The 17,635-nt window shown below is 35.4% G+C and overlaps 1 protein-coding gene across 3 annotated transcripts in view; it reads right to left on the bottom strand.

Moving 5' to 3' along the window:
- Positions 1-283: 283 nt before the first annotated feature.
- CHMP5 (charged multivesicular body protein 5) overlaps positions 284-17,635 on the bottom strand; it is a 50,872-nt gene continuing 33,520 nt past the window's right edge. For all 3 annotated transcript variants that reach the window (XM_074205868.1, XM_074205869.1, XM_074205867.1), the window contains exons 4-9: positions 14,565-14,611; positions 11,952-12,045; positions 11,799-11,870; positions 7,247-7,355; positions 3,438-3,550; positions 284-1,591 (exon numbers count right to left, since the gene is read on the bottom strand). In XM_074205868.1, coding sequence (XP_074061969.1) covers positions 1,541-1,591; positions 3,438-3,550; positions 7,247-7,355; positions 11,799-11,870; positions 11,952-12,045; positions 14,565-14,611 — 486 coding nt within the window. In that variant the 3' untranslated portion in view covers positions 284-1,540. The remainder of the gene's footprint in view (positions 1,592-3,437; positions 3,551-7,246; positions 7,356-11,798; positions 11,871-11,951; positions 12,046-14,564; positions 14,612-17,635) is intronic.

Below are 17,635 nucleotides of genomic sequence, written 5' to 3'. Positions count from 1 at the left end.
CTTGTTCAAGGCTTTCAGAACACAATACCTACCTTGAAACAGTAAAAAATTGAATAAGAAAATTGGATACATATCTTCTAGTTATAGATGTTGTACCAGAGTTACTTTTCCAAAATATAGTCCCAGAAGACTAAAATGTCATTTTTTGCTGCCCTCCATTCTATTACTCAGCAACAGGAATAAGCTAACAAAGATGAGATTAATGCAATGTAACAAGATAACACTGACAACAAGGTAAAGAGTAAAAAATCACAATGATTATCTCAACGATAAATAATACATGCAATTCTCACCAACAATATTTATCCAACAAATATTTATTGAGCACCTATAATGTGGTAAAAACATTATGCATGTATAGTACTTTACAAAGAGTGTATCCATATGTTATTGAATACATATGAAGTTGCACAGAATAGTGGAAAAAACACTGGATTTATGGTTAGAAGACTCAGATCTGAATCCCAGTTCTGCTTACTAGCTGTGAGATCTTGGACAAATCACTTCACTGCTCGAGGCCTCAGTTTTGTCATCTGCAAAATGATGATGGGCTTAAACTACAAATCTCTTAAGATTCTTTCTAGCTCAAAATCCAACAATCATATTTTAATTCATTTAATCTTTCCCATAATCCTGTAAGACAGGCAAGAAAATGTTACTTCTATGTTACGGATAAGATGACTAAGGCCCAGATAAATAAAATGACTAATCCTAAGTCATCCAATTAGTCAGGAGAGAGATACAGACCTAGGGTCCAGGTCTTCTGGCACCCAATGCAGTGCATTTTCTACACTGTCACTGTCCACAACACAGTCATTGGCAAATCTGGGTTTTTAGTGGAGCCTTTAAGGTTGAAGGAAATGTTATTAAATTATATCCTTTTGAAAAATATTTATTGAGTACAAATACATTTAAATGTTAGGATATAATTTCATTAATGATTACAACTCAGCTATAATATTGAGGAAATCTCGTAATTAAAACTATGTCCAGATTTAAGACAAAAAGCATAGGAAGAAAACCAATTTAAGATAGTGATGATTCACTGACATGAAGACACAACAAAACCCACATATTAATTGAAGACATTTTAAATTAGTGTCTGATTCCATAATGATATTTGAACTATTTTAAGAATTACAAGAATGGTCCAAAATAGTTTAATAATCTTGATAAGTAAATAGGACTTATAAACACATTACTTCTTTATCAAGCTAACAGGAATTTAAAGAATTTAAATCATATAACCTTGGTTTTAATTATTTCCAAAATATAATATAAATAAATGAAAACAGAATCCTATACAACCTCCAATACTTTACAAATTTTCCTTTTATAAGAAAAAGAATTTTAAAATCTGAAATAAAGTTTCTATTAAATGAATCAGTGTTCTACATGAAAAAAAAATTAGTGTACTAAACTTTTTTCAGGGAAAGGAACAAGAATATGCTAATTGATAATGTGACATTGGAAAGGCAAAATATTTCCCAGTTTTCTATAATTTGTGTTTATTATACATGAAAGACTGAAAGACATAGCTCTATGTAGCTGGAATCTGTGGCAGTCCAAATTCATCCACCAGGACACCATCCTGTAGGGGGGAAAAGATCTCTTAATATCAAAGATGAAAAGAGGAAAAAAAGAAAGCAGCAAAAAATATGGAAGTTACAGTTGAAAAAAGAGGGTATGATATTAGGTATACACACATACATAATACTTCACTTTAAAGTGAAGCATATTCCTTTCTTGAATCACTTTGATTTACATCATTTAAATTGAAACTACCTTCATTAACACACTAAAGTGTGGGGCAGCCAGGTAGCACAGTAGATAGAGCACTGGTCCTGGAGTCAGGAGGACCTGAGTTCAAATCTGTACTCAGACACTTAATAATTACCTAGCTATGTGACCTTGGGCAAGTCATTTAATCCTATTACCTTGCCAAAAAAAAAAACCCAAATAAAAAAATCAACTATGTAGAGAATGACATGTTGTAATACTTCTATTAATGATGAGTACAGATTCCAGTGACTCAACTTGCATACAAAGCCAAAAAAAAGGGAAAGGTCAGGAGGAAGGGCAGCATGTGATACCCATGTGCCAGAACAGAGGAAGCTTCAGGTCCTAGAAAAATCTAGGATACAGTTTCTTCTTCCTTGTTAAGAATTAGACATTTAGACCTATAAAAGTCATAACCGCCCCCCCCCCCCCAGTTCATTCTATGAGGATAGGAGATATTTTTGAAGACTAATAATCATTCCTTCTAACCTTATGGCTCTGGCTCTCTCCCTTGGAGAAAAAAACTCATAATATGATATTAGTTCCCTCTTATGCCCTACCACCTCCTCAATTCTTACCACCTCACTGATGATGCCTTGGATCCTTCAATATAGAACAAAGCCAGTAAGTTTTTTAAATTTCACACACAAATAACAAATTAATATGGAATTCATTTATACATTAGTGCAATCCCTTCACTATTCAAGTAACTGACTGATATAAAAAGAGAAGCAACATAATGAATGGTGGAAAGGGGCATTGATTTGATAAGAAATTACCTAGATTCAAGTCTGATTCTTTTATTTATTACCTGTATGACCTTGAGAAACTCACTTAAACCTTCCAGATCTATTTCCTCACCTATAAAATGAGGGAGTACCTAATGGCTCTTTTAACTCCTAATTCTATGTTCCTATGTAAATAATTTGCAATTAATAACAAATATGATGCAAGATTGAGGAAATAATAGGGAAGCTAGGTGGCATAGTAGATAGAGCACTGGCCCTGGAGTCAGGAGGACCTGAGTTCAAATGTGAACTCAGATGCTTAATAATTGCCTAGCTATGCGACTGTGGGCAAGTCACTTAACCCCGTTGCCTTAATCAAAAATTTTTTTAAAAAGTTAAGATTGGGGGCAGCTAGGTGGCACAGTGGATATAGCACCAGCCCTGGAGTCAGGAGTACCTGAGTTCAAATTCCGCTTCAGACACTTAATAATTACCTAGCTGTGTGGCCTTGGGCAAGCCACTTAACCCTATTGCCTTGCAAAAAAAACCCTAAAAAGTTAAGATTGGGGAAATAATTAACAAAATAAATCATAATTAAAAAAAAATTCTATCAATAGATGGGAGAAAAATATAAAAATGGATGTCAAAGATTGACATCTCTTTTATGTTAACTTATAAAACAAAATCATCATGATAACATGGACTGTGATGTTTACTGGATAGGAGTACTTCTGTATCAGTGTGCTGTCATCTGTTGGACTACATTTATACTTCACTGCAGGAAAATTTGATTAAGTTGAACCTGAGCTTAAAGGAATAAAGACTGTTACACTTCTTTTCACCTTAATACTTCATGAGTGACTTTCACATTCTCATGGCTGAATGTCAAGAATAAAACCTTATTTTCCTATTAAAAAATAATCTTCCCACCTTGTTTTTTGCATCACTGGGAACACCTTCAGGAATTGCAGGTGCAGATGCTGCTTCGTCTAAGTAAGAGCTGTCTTCATCAGCTAAGAGCTCATCTCCAAGTGCATCCAATTCTGAAAGAAAATCAGTGAACTCTGTATTAACTAGTCAATTTTCTAGTAAGAATATATTTGAGAAATCAAGACACCCAAAATGCCAAGAAAGCAATTCCTTTGATTCATATACGTTAATTAATTTGTTGAACCTATTTTCTTAGTAGAGGAAAAAAATCACAAAACCATGGAGAAGCCAACATTTTGCTTTGAAAAAGAGGACTTGATGGATTAAGTCTTGCCTCTGCAACTCATTTTCTGTGTGCACTCTTCACTTTTCCACAATGGTCTTAGCTTCCTCATCCATAAAAATGGGTTTAGCTCAGACTGAAATTTCTTAGAGTTTGGTCTGGGAACTCCTCAAAGGGTCTGCAAGGTCAAACCTATTTTCATAATAATACTAAGATATTTTAATTGCTAATATAGTAAATATCAATGAATATAACACATAAATAAAAACACTTGGGGGGAAATGTTCCCTAATAATTTTTAAGAATGTAAAGGAGGGGCAGTGGCTAGGAGGGGCGGCGGCTAGGTGGCGCAGTGGATAGAGCACCAGCCCTAGAGTCAGGAGTACCTGAGTTCAAATCTGGCCTCAGACATTTAATAATTACCCATGTGGCCTTGGTCAAGCCACTTAACCCTTAAAAAAAAACCTAAAAAAAAAAAGTATGTAAAGCAGGTTCTAAGACCAAAAAGTTTGAGATCTGCTATCCTATTTTCTTTATAATATACCTATCTATATCTGTGTAGATCTATAGATATATATGGGATCTTTTTTCTTCTTTGGATTCAAATCTAAAAATTGTTCTAAAGAATAACAACTGAGGGGCAGCTAGGTGGCGTAGTGGATAAAGCACCGGCCTTGGAGTCAGGAGTACCTGGGTTCAAATCCGGTCTCAGACACTTAATAATTACCTAGCTGTGTGTCCTTGGGCAAGCCACTTAACCCCATTTGCCTTGCAAAAACCTAAAAAACCTAAAAAACCTAAAAAATAAAAAGAATAACAACTGATCCAGTGTTATATAGAGTAGAAACAGTATTCAATGGATTGCTTTTTTTTGACAATCTTGAAACCAAAGATTATATGAAATGTGCACCTTAAGGTTGTTAACCTTTAAAAACAAAATCTTATATAGGGTTAAAGTAAAACAACAGAAAATATCTGTTAGATAAAAAGTTTTATTCTCTGGGATTTGCCATTAATCTGTAGATGGAGACCATTCTATTAATGACCACAACTAGCTGTGGGAGATCATAAAACTTAAACTATAGGAGACAACAGAATATACATTCAGAGGGGCGGCTAGGTGGCCCAGTGGATAAAGCACTGGCCCTGGAGTCAGGAGTACCTGAGTTCAAATCCAGTCTCAGGCACTTAATAATTACCTAGCTGTGTGGCCTTGGGCAAGCCACTTAACCCCATTGCCTTAGAAAATAAAAAAAGGAGAGAGAATAAAATTCTGTTTGTTACTTCAACTTTGCAGTCCCTTTATTAGAAACAATTTTAGAAAGAAGTTATTTCTTACCTAAAAGACCACAGATTCACTAGTGAAATCAGGAAAAAATTTATGTTCTGGCAAGAGTGGGAGTCTATCAAAAGATAAGCACACCTTTGGAGCAGGCAGACTCTCAATCCCTGTCTGGAACTCAAGTCCTTCCCCTGTTTCCCCATTGGCTGGGTAGTCCAGAGATTGTAACTCTATACTACCAGGCCTAATTTACTTTCCCATTCTTCCCACATAGACTCCATTATTCCCTTCTAAACTAATTTTATTTTCCCTAAATCTTCCTTAGGGTTATTGAAAAGAACTTTTGTTTACTTTCTAAGTTCTCTTCTAAAAATCTTTATACCTTTAAGATTTTTTTGTTTTTTGATTTATTTAACTTTTTACTATTTAAGATGGTTTCCTTTTGTTCACAATCAATTGCAAATCAACTTGTCCTTCATCTCATAAGTCTGGATTCCTTAAGGTCATGTGTAAATTAGTTTGTTCCACATGCAGTAGACTCAAAATCCTTACAGTCAAGTGTAAATTAGTTTGTTCTCCTAGTTATACATTATTCCACATTATAGTCTTTTCCTCATCCTCCCTAGCTTAAATAGTAAAATATAAACTTCTTTCCTCAGCTTATTATTCTATGTCAATATGGAAATGAAACCTTAATCTCTTCAGTACCAAAGTCTGTTAACAATTTTCAAAATTGTAAAATTCCAAATGCATTGACTTAATACCTTCTCCTTCATTTTTTAATGAATTAAAAAGTGAGAGTAGAAGAAGACTTGAACAACTTGAATACAAAAATGATTAAATAAAATTCAACTCAAAAGAATAGTTTTATATTTCCTGGTAGCAAAATGAGTTGGATTAAAAAGTTTAAGTAGGACAAAATGGACAGGAAGGGGAACACCTCAGTTAAATGCAAAATTATCAATTTTGAAGTAAAAGAAACAACAATCATGATTATTATAAATTTTATTTGTATAGAGATTTGACTTTTATCAAATAGTTTCTTCATATAACCCTATTAAACAGGGAACATAAGTACTATTATTATCATCATCCCCATTTTATATAGTAAGGAAACTGAAGCTTAGAGAGGCATGACCAACAGTCACACAGCTAATGTGAGAACTGACATTCAAATCCAAAGATCTCCTTCCTTCAGGTGCAGTATTCTTTCCATTACTCTATGCCCCCCATAGTGATGCAGTAATGTAGTTGAGGAAATATTGGTCAGAGAAATATGGACTTTCTTTTTTTTTTTTTTTGCAAGGCAAATGGGGTTAAGTGGCTTACCCAAGGCCACATGGCTAGGTAATTATTAAGTGTCTGAGACTGGATTTGAACCCAGGTACTCCTGACTCCAAGGCCAGTCGGTGCTTTATCCACTACACCACCTAGCAGCCCTTGGTCAGAGAAATATGATCTATAACTAATTTGTTCCTTCTGCCATGATGATGTCAAATAGTTAAGCCTCTGAGCTGGCTTTACATTAACACTGAACTCCATTTCATATCCAAGCTATGGAGATGAGGACAGCAAACATGAGGGTAAGAGCTGATACTGTCATGAATTTGTCATAATCATATCTGAAACTAGACCACCCTAAAAACATTTTAAAATTTCTTCAATTGGTTACCTCTTCATCAGTAACAATGTTTTGAATAAATAAAATAAATAAATGGGGAAAAAGAGAAACAGATTAGGAGAAACAATGAGGTATGAAATAGAATGGTAAAGGAATCCAAATAAATAAAAGGAAAAAACATTTTATTTAAAAAAAAAAGTTGGGGGGGCACAAGAATTTCACAATATCTTATTACTTGTGTAATACAGGGATTCCTCTGACTGAGAGTGGTCATCATCCTGGCCTCTCTCCATAACATTTCTTTTTTAAAATTCTGCTTTACTGATTCTAAAGGAACTGAACAAATAGATATAGAAAAAAAGAAAGTCTGTCCTTTCAAATAAGGCAGGAAAGGACTAACCCAGAAGGTTCTCAGGAACATGTGCTTCCCTAATTTTTCCTCCTGAATTTCATTTAATGAGATAATTGCTAAATGGAAAAGATAACTCAAATGCCTGACATTTCTATTTCATATTCTCCTTCCCTTGAATTATTTCATATTTTTTGCCTTTTCACGTGGAAAAACTGGCAGCCTCAAGCACTAAATGGAAAAGACCAAAAACAACCAGTTCTCTATTACTCACCTGCCTCTAAGTCATCTTCATCAATATCTGGTGTTCCATAACTGCGGCTCAGGGCCTCTTGGATTTCATTTGCATCTTCCATCATATCTTCCAATTGATCCTGTATATCCTAAATGAATTTTTTAAAAAAGCATTTAATTATATATATATATATATATATATATATATATATATATATATATATATATACACACATACATACATACTTATATATTACTTTTTTTTCCTGTACCTTCTCCCTTCAGTTTTGAGAAAATGACCAAATTTGTCTTCTAGGTTTTCTGGTTGTTAGCAGCAACAGGAGAAGTTATATGGTGAAGGCAGAGAAAATTTAATGGGAAGACAAGGAATAAAGCAAAGCTCCAGAAAAAAGTGTTAGTAGAAAATAAAAAAGAACACTTAAAGAGCAATTAACAATGCAGCACATAATTCCTGCCTGTTTTTAGTAACAACGAGCTACTTAAAATGGGAGAATCTGTGTGAGTAAATATACTAATTTTTTCAGTTAAACTTGTGTCCTCCACAAGCTTTAAAGAGGAGACTCAGATTAAAGATATAAATTAAGTAAGCACTTCTGCTGGCAAACCTTGATTATCTAAGTTAATGGATGAAAGCATGATCTGAATAATCACCAAAAGGAGGCATAAGGAAATTAGTTGGGTTCCACAGGGCAAAGGAGAAGGGGAAGCTCTGCTGGATAATACTGAGAAAAGACAGAAAGAGAAGCTCTTATTAGGTCAAACATCTTAATCTTTTTTGTGCTATTCACCCTATTTCCAAATAATTTCTTTAAATGAATAAAATAAGGGGGCAGCTAGGTGGTACAGTGGATAGAGCACCAGCCCTGGAGTCAGGAGTACCTGAGTTCAAATCTGGCCTCAGAAACTTAATAACTACCTAGCTGTGTGGCCTTGGGCAAGCCACTTAACCCCATTTGCCTTGAAAAAAAAATAAATGAATAAAATAAAATATATAAGATTACAAAAGAAATCTATTATATTCAAACAGTTACCAAATAATAAAAAGAACAAATTTATCCCGTGGAGACATTCTGTTTTCCAGAGCCAAGGCCAGCAAGAAGGCCCTGAGCTTGACATAACAACAATCCTTTATACTTGTCCTCTGTTTAAATGTACTGTTCTGACAGGCACCAGGTATTCTGAGGGATTTGTGATTTTTTATAATAATCAATTTTCTAGGGATCTGAGAGCCAAAAGCAACTGATATGCTGCAGCAGAAAGTAATCAATCAAAATCTCCTGTCATGCTAACAAGTGCTGAATTACTTACTGTACTACAACTGCTAAGTATAAATAATCAGGGCTATATTCCTGTTTCTGTCATGCTACATTTGAAACAATCCCAGGGCTCAATCATTCTAATTAACTCAGGGACTGTTCCCATAGGATCCAAGAGGGCCTTTATTATGCCCAACAATGCCAACCATGGAAACTGTTTTTTCAAGACCAAAAATGATTGTATTGTGGGTCTGCCTTTTTTTTGGTTTTCAGGCTTAGAAGCCTTAATCAAGCCCCAAAATGGCAAACCCTACTTCTCAGGAAGGTGGTCTTCCAATTTCAAGCATTTTTCCTCACTCTGAAATTAAACTTCTATTTGATTCCTGACTGTCTCTAGTCTGCTTTGTTTGACTCACGCCACCTACAGGTTAAGGACTGGTTCTGGTCCAGGTGACACTTGAAAGCTGTCACAGTTTACAGATTAAGAATAACTATATTAACTAGACAAATGGAAAGAAGCCCAGGAAAGGTAAGAACTACTGCATTCAGGACTATTTTTAACCTGACCAAGAAATTAAGAGTTGCTGAAGATTATTAGTAGTAATGATAAACTTAAGTCCAAAAGAATGGCATACAACCTTTAGGCTACTTCAGAGTACCCATAACCCCTTTCCCTTTTCTTGTTTTGACATATCCAGTTAAACTGATGCCAGTTTATTCCTTTGGAGATGTAATATAAAGCATTTCAAAGTTTCTTTCTAGTCCAAAATGTGGATGATTTTTTTTCAGTGCAAAAAAAGGTAGAAATATATATCAAGTTAAAAGAGAGAAATTGCTTAGAGGCACATTTCTGCATTTCTAAGTACTACTTTATTGAACATAAGTCTACTAAAAAAATTAGCTTACATCAAAGTAAAAGAAATAGAGAATAAAAGTGATAGTTAATAACAAAGAGAAACAGAGTAGGCAAAGACTAAGAACAAGAAGAGAACTGGACAAAGAAAGTAAAAGAAAGCTAGAGAGAAGCTCTTCCAAAAAATACAAACAACTAGTAATAGCTTTCATACTAAAAGAAAACTATCAGTAGCTATATGGTGCTGCTATCTCACCAGCTCTAATACATAAAGAATTGGCAAAGAACATAAAAAGGGATAAAAATAAGCCAAGACAAACAAATACACTGAAAAAATATAAACAAATTTAGAGGATCAAGAAGAAATGAATTATATGTGTACAGAAAAAAGTAAAGGAAAAATAAAAACATATAAAGACATACATAAAAAAAAGACCAAAGGAAGTTTTAGAAGAATGAAAAATTTAGGAAAAATGACAAAAATGAGCAATGGGATTCAAAACAACATAACAAAAATAGGACAAAGAAATTGAGATTCAAAAAAGAGTGAAAAAAATAACAGAAGACAGAAAAACCAGGCGAAACACAACTAATAGGCCTATAGAGATATTTAGATTGAGGAAAAGAAAGGCATGAGCATAAGACAGCAGGGCAGATGGTATAGGAAAAAGGAAGTAAGGCAGGTAGACATAAGAGGCAGACAAATGAATAAATTGGTGAGAAAGAAACAGACATTGGACATTTGTTATTTACAAGTCAGAGGAAAGGCAGAAAGGACATGGCACACATAAAGTATAGAATGATAAACAAAATTACATGAAAGATAGCAGAGGGGGTGGCTAGGTGGCACAGTGGGTAGAACACCGGCCCTGGAGTCAGGAGTACCTGAGTTCAAATCCGGTCTCAGACACTTAATAATTACCTAGCTGTGTGGCCTTGGGCAAGCCACTTAAGCCCACTGCCTTGCAAAAAACAAAACAAAACAAAACAAAAAAAGCAGAGGATTTCTTTGGGAACAGTTTGAAGAAATATTCTTTTTATTTTGTTTTGTTTTGCAAGGCAATGGGGTTAAGTGGCTTGCCCAAGGCCACACAGCTAGGTAATTATTAAGTGCCTGAGGCCGGATTTGAACCCAGGTACTCCTGACTCCAGGGCCGGTGCTCTATCCACTGCGCCACCAAGCCATCCCAAAATATTCTTAAAAAAAATTTTTTTTTTTACATTTAAGGCAATGGAAAGGAGAGTGCCATCTGTATCCAAATAAGGAGCTATGGAGTTTGAACAAAGTTCAAGGACTATTCCCTTCAATTTAGAAAAACACAGATATCTTATTGTGTGATCTTGTTACCTCTTAGACTTCTTGTCTCTTCTCTAAGGATATGATTTCTCTCTCATCACACCCAATTTGGATCAAGGTACAACATGAAAACAAAGTAAAGACTGACAGATTGCTTTCCGGGGGGTGGGGGGAGGGAAGTAAGATTGGGGGAAAAACTGTAAAACTCAAATAATATCTTTAATAAAAATAAAATAGGGGTGGCTAGGTGGCGCAGTGGATAGAGCACCGGCCCTGGAGTCAGGAGTACCTGGGTTCAAATCCGGCCTCAGGCACTTAATAATTACCTAGCTGTGTGGCCTTGGGCAAGCCACTTAACCCCGTTTGCCTTACAAAAAAAAAACCCCTAAAAAAATGTGTTAAAAAAAATTTAAGGCAATGGGCAATTATTAAGTGTCTGAGGTTGAATTTGAGCTCAGGGCTTCCTGACTCCAGGGCCAGTGCTCTATCCACTGCGCCACCTAGCTGACCCAAGAAATATTCTTAAGGAGGGAATCTATAAAACTTAGAAAAAATAAAGAGTGAATGCCCTTTTCTGAAAGATACAGCAAGACCTAAATCTCTATAGAGTGAGAGTACTGGAGGCTAAGACCCTATTAGTCTTACCACTTTTAAAAATCTTATAGATAAGCAAGGACACAAAACCAAAATAAAACAAGACAAAACTCAACAACAACTGACAGATTTCTATAGTACCAGAAAGGAAGTCCCAAATCCTTCCAGTTAAGGAACACAGTTTTTTTTACAAATGGCTGCTTTGATAATGAAGTTAAAAACTGAATTTTTAACTGAAAAAGGTTGAGAGCAATTTGAATTAATATAATTCCCTAATGCCTTCTGGAATAAAATTCCATTTTAGTGATTTATTAAAAATATAAAGTTATTAAAAACAAAGATTTAACACCAGCTGGTGTTGTTCTGACAGAAAATATTATGGTCTCTTGGGGCGGCTAGGTGGTGCAGTGGATAAAGCACTGGCCCTGGAGTCAAGAGTACCTGGGCTCAAATCCGGTCTCAGACACCTAATAATTACCTAGCTGTGTGGCCTTGGGCAAGCTACTTAATCCCAGCACTTGCCTTGCAAAAACTTAAAAAAAAAAAGGAAAAAAAAATATTATGGTCTCACCTCAATTTGGTCAATTTTGACTTGCTTGTATGCTTTCTTCATTTCTTTTACACCTAATTTCATAGCATCCACCTAGAAAGGTTAAAAAAAATTAAGTACATGTTATGGTTCTGATAGATTTTAAAGTTTAAAAAACATGATTTTATTCATTACCGTTGTTTTGGTGTCTTTCAATGACTGGATAGTATAATTTGCTTGTTCCATATTAAAAGACTGTTGTGAAAGATTGTCCCGTTGTTGTTCATACCTATTCACATTCAAAGGAGAATGTTAAACATGAGTCAATATTGAGGTGCACAGAAAAAAAAAACTATAATGAATGCTGCTGAAGGCAGCTATCCTCAAAGCTGAAAAATATAAATCACCGGTTGTCTGGTTATTCACTAAGATTCAGCAAAGCTTGTTCTGCAGAATTTCCACAACTGCCCAAGGATCCTGTCTTATCAGACATATCAAATGATCACAATTCATCAAATCCATAATCTTTACCTCCAAGGTCAATCCTACTTTTCTCTAATCCTGCCCTGGATCCTAAGGAAACTTTGCTCCTATTTCTGCAACAGCTATCATCTGAGAAAAGTGATGTTACCCTTGCCTTGCTTAAGTTCTTACCCTACTTCTCTCATACCTAATGGGAAAACTGCTTTAGGATTTTTCCTAATCTCTATTTCTTTCGTCCAAGGAGCAACTGTCCTTCCTTGGAACTCATGTTCAACTGCTAAAATCCCCTACCTATATCCATCAATCCTCACTCTAATAATAATAATAATAACAACAACAACAATAACATCTTTCTAGGTGTCAGGCACTTTATGATTATCTTATTTGATTCTCCTAACCACCCTGGGAGGAAGATATTATTATAATTCCCATTTTACAGATGAGGAAATGGAAGCAAACAGAAGTTATGTGATTTGTCCAGGATCACACAGCTAGTAAGTAGATGAGGTTGGATTTAAGAACTCAGGTCTTTTGGCTCTATCCACTGTGGCATCTCATTACACCTCTTGAAACTATCCACCATTATGCCCTTTTCCACCCTTACCAGAGTCTCTGCAGTAGCTGAGACAGATGGGGGAATAAGGGATGAACAAAGAGAGTCTCTACTGTAGTATAATGTAAGGGGGAATTTGGCACTAGAATTTTTCTTTTATGGGGGGGGGGAAGAGGAGAGACCTAAAGGGATAACAACAAATAATAATAATAATGGATATTTCTATAATTTACATAGTGCTTAAAATTACATAAATTAGCCCCACATACAGTGAAGTAGTTTATTTTTACTATTTATTATTCCCATTTAAAAGATGAACATACTGAGTCAGAGAAATTAAATAGCTTGCCTGTCTATGATCATATAACTATGGCAGATAAGTGATCTAGCATTGTCTATGCTAGAAATTTTCAAATTTTCTGGTCTCAGGATCCCATTCCACTTTTAAAAAATGTACTGAAAACCTCAGTGTTTTTGTGTATGTGAGTTACAACTATCAATATTTACTGTATTAAAAATTAAATTGTCTATTATTGTGGTCTCATGTTACTATGAAAAGTCCTGTCCTAACAAATTTCCTCAGTGTCCTAGGGGTATTCAGACTATACTTTGACAACTGCTGAACTACGCTATGCTGCCATCAATTCATGCTCTTTTTAAGTTAAATTCAAACCACATTTTTCCTATAGAAATAAAGGTAGAAACGTAGATTTCACAGTGAAGTTCAGCTATGCCATAGATTAAATAGGTATATGTGGACTATCCTAGAACTCACTGATATTTCTTTGTAGACAGTTTCTATTGAAAACCTGTCATGAGTTTCAATCATCTAAACATGAACTTTTGAAATAACAACCTGCATGTAAGCTGTGAACAAAACAATCTCAATCTCAAACTATCAAACACTTAAATTCAATCAATGAAACAAATTTCTTGTATTTTTCTTTTTTTCTGTTTATGCTAAATGTAGACAAGGACAGCATGGGAAAATGAAGACTATATTATAATCCTCAATCTTTATTTCAACTACTTGTATCAATTTCATCCTTGAAATTTTATATAAAATTGGCTAACAAGGAACAATACTGATTTTGCATTTGATTTCTCTTTTCCATTCTTTGGTACTAAAATAAAAAAAGCAGGGGAATACACAAAAGATGTCTAATAACATGAAGATAAGGAAGGAGAATTTTTTTTTACAAATTTCATTATCTATTTAAATCAGATAATTAAAAATTAATTATATATTAAAATACTGATATCACTCAAAATAAGGAAGGTATGAGAATTCTGTATCTATTATATGCAGTTGAAATGGAGGAAAATTGGGGTAGCTAAAGTGGATAGAGTACAGGTTTTGGAAGTCAGGAGGACCTGAGTTCAAATTCAGACTCAGACACTTGATATTTACTTGTGTAACCTTGGACAAATCACTTAACCCCACTGCCTTGGAGGAAAAAAAAGATAGAAATGGAGAAAATTCTCAGAAAGATTTGTACAATGTAGACAATGGTCCAGACTAGGGAGTTACTAATTTTTGTGTACTTTATAGTACTTGCAGTCATAGAAACAAAGTCAGAAGGTCAACTAGCTCTAGTTCAACCTCTTCATTTTATGGGGAAACTAAATAAGGTAATAAAGTGATTTGCCTCACATAATTGTATATGTAAATTGAGAATGCTCATAAAATGTTAGCCAAAACATAAAACAGAAGAAAGTATTTTTCTTTTTATAAAACAAATTTGATTTAGGGAGATTATGGCATAACTTACATCCGTTTCTGCTTTAACACTCTCAAGGCTTTCTGTTTGACCATATTCTGAAAAAGAAAATTACACCTGAATTTAAAGAAACTGAAAATTGACCCAGCAAAATAGTACAAATTCCTCAATTTTACTGCAAAGGTTGAAAGCTATGATTCCAGTTGAGTGGGATAAAGTCTGAGAGTCCTACAGTAGAATATTATAGATTAGAAAAATAGTTGAACTATGTGCCCCTCCTCCCTTGACAAGCAACTTCTGGGATATTGGTGAAGAGTCAACTGACCCTGTCTTATCTGTAGAAGTCCAGATGACCATTCAATTCCTGGGGCTGAAGAGATAATCCTGTTTTGGTTTGAATTATATGCTTTTTTCCTTAGATTAATTTATGAGTTTAGATTGTGAAGACCACATTCCTCATTAATGAGGATGGGTCAGTGGGGGGTGGGGGTGGGGGAATTTCTCCCTTTTCCTCAGTCTCTGTAATTGATTGAGGTCTGTCTCTCTGGAGAAATGAATAAAACTTCATACCTTGAGAGAACTCTGAAACTTATTTAAGTGGCATCCCTGTATCAGTGGAGTTTATTTCTCCCTTTTATATAAATGTTCTTGAATTCCATAACCCAAAACCAAATTCATCTTCTTTATGTTTATTCCCTACATAAGTATCTAAATACTTACTGTCTCCCCCACTAGAATGGAAGTTCTTTGTAAACAGGAATATTTCATTCTTTGCATCACTAGTATATACATATCCTAATGCCTGGATCTTCCCAATTCCAAGCTGCCTCCAATTAAACTATACCCTCCCTTCTAACAATTCATTAGATTGTTGTTTAAACTCCTAAACTAGTTCCATGGAAGTAATAATCCATCCACCCTATAAGGTCTTAAGCAAAGGAGTAAGTTAGTAGGATGACAAGCCCTACTACTCTCTCACTACTGGGTAGGGTACCAGGTCTCTTTCCTCTAGTCAGAGCCCTCGGCCTTCTGAATTCTGTGTCTGTGGGTGTTTTCTCATTACCCCTTTCACTTGTGCTTTTCCAAACCAATCAGTGAGTGTTTACTAAAAGTCTACTTACTATAAATCAAGTACAGAGCTAAACACTGAGGATCTAAGTACAAAGAATGAAATAACTCCTCTTGAAAGGAGCTTACACTCTAGTGGAGGAGACAACATATAAATTATATGTATAGAGACTTTATAAATTAAGTATAAAAGACTATATAAAGCATATGTAAAATATAAAATATTACTAAATACAAATATATATGCAAAGTAACTTTCTTTTTTAAAAAGTAGTTTGGGAAGATACATGCTAGTGATTGAGGAAAGGAGAAAAGACCTTGCAGATGGTACTTGAGCTATGTCCTACAGGAAGAAAGGGTCTTTGAGGCGGTGTAAGGAGGGGATCCTAGGCCCATGGGATGAAAGGTAATGGGAGATGACATGTTACAGATAAGAAACGGTTTTTGGCTGGGTCAAAGGGTGCATGATTTGGAGTAGTCCCCAACGAAGCTGAAAAGATGGATTTGAGGTCTGATAAAAAAGTTGAACCAGAGATTGCATTTTATCCCAGAGGCAATAAGAAATCAAAGGATTTAACTGAATAGGATCACATGGTCAGAGCTGGGTATTTAAGAAAAATTACTTTGACAGTTTGGGGAGAAGAGACTCGAGGAAGGAAACTCATCTGGAGGATGCTACAATAAGCCAGAAGGCCTGAACAAAGGCAGCAGCTGTATGAATGGAGAGAATGGGGCATAGGTGAGAGATGTTGGAGATGTGACAACTAATGAGAGATTTCTTTCTCTTCCTAGTTGCTTGACTTCTCCTCTATGCCCAAGGAAGCTCATTACTAGAATCACCTCATTATCCTGCAAGATTTCACCAGTCTTGGAATTCCATCTCATCCTACCCTCTGCTTCTCTAACCATAGAGTAAAGCCAGGAACTTCAAACCTCCATTTAAGTAGAAAGCTCAGCTCAGAAATCTTATATCTCACTGGGCTGCAGTATTTGGAGACTTTCTCATGCCCCAAGCTGGCTACTTTCCTCCTCCTTTTCAATTTACTTTTATGTATTAAAAATTAGTTTGTAAGCTCTTTGTTTCTGAGCAACTTGAGGGCCTGTTTATTTACTATTGATATCTGGGATAAGGAAGAGTAAAGTGGCAAGGACAACTGGAGGTTATAAAACTGGGCTACTAGAAGAATGGTGTCTTTAACAGAAAAAGAGAAGCTGGGAAGAGGGCAAGGTTTGGAAGCAAAGGTAGTAAATTCAGTTTTGGACATGTTGAGTTTAAGATGTCAGTCAGTTAATTTTTATTAAGTGCCCAACATTGTATTAAGCACTGGGGATACAAAAAGAGATAAAACTCCTTGCCTTCAAGGAGTTCGTGTCTAGAGGGGGAGACAAAAGCAAACAAATATATGCAAATTATGTGCAAGATAAAAGGGAAATCATTGAGAGGGAAAGAGACTAGAATTAAAAAGGGGTTGGGAAAGGCTTCCTGAAGAAAATGGGATTTCAACTGGAAGTTAATGAAGCCAGTAAGTGGAGACTGATTGATAGTGTAGGGTAGATGGTCCTGGAGAGAACTGAGGAGTCAAGGTTTGGAAATCACAATGATGAAAAGTAGGATTTGGTAGGGAGAGGTGACAGAGTCAATAGACTGTGATCAGATAAGTGGATTTCAGAATTCTTGAAAAGGATACATTTGTGGATAATAGTAAGATCAAGGGTATGACTATTTTTGTGTGTGGCTAAGGTAGGGGGAAGAGTTCATGGGAGGTGACCAGGTTGAGGAACTTAATGGTTAGGGTATTTGGGGGGGGGGGGGCAGTCAATATGTATGTTGAATTCTTTTAGTATGGAATTTTAGATAGGAGTTGGAGAGAAGAGAAAAAAAAGAGTGACTTGCAGTCTGTGGTCAACAGCTACCAGAATTTTGACTGGGTAATAGATACGAATAACATATTGCTTCCTCCTCCTCCTCCTCCTCCTCCTCAAAAGAATAGAGATTTCTGAACAATGGGGAGAAGAGAAACAGTGATAAGAACCTTAAAGAACCTCTGCTTTGG

This window comes from Macrotis lagotis, chromosome X (assembly GCF_037893015.1).
Source record: "Macrotis lagotis isolate mMagLag1 chromosome X, bilby.v1.9.chrom.fasta, whole genome shotgun sequence".
NCBI lineage: Eukaryota > Metazoa > Chordata > Mammalia > Peramelemorphia > Peramelidae > Macrotis > Macrotis lagotis.
Note: the sequence above shows the minus strand (reverse complement) of the source record. Positions and strands in the feature narration are given on the sequence as shown.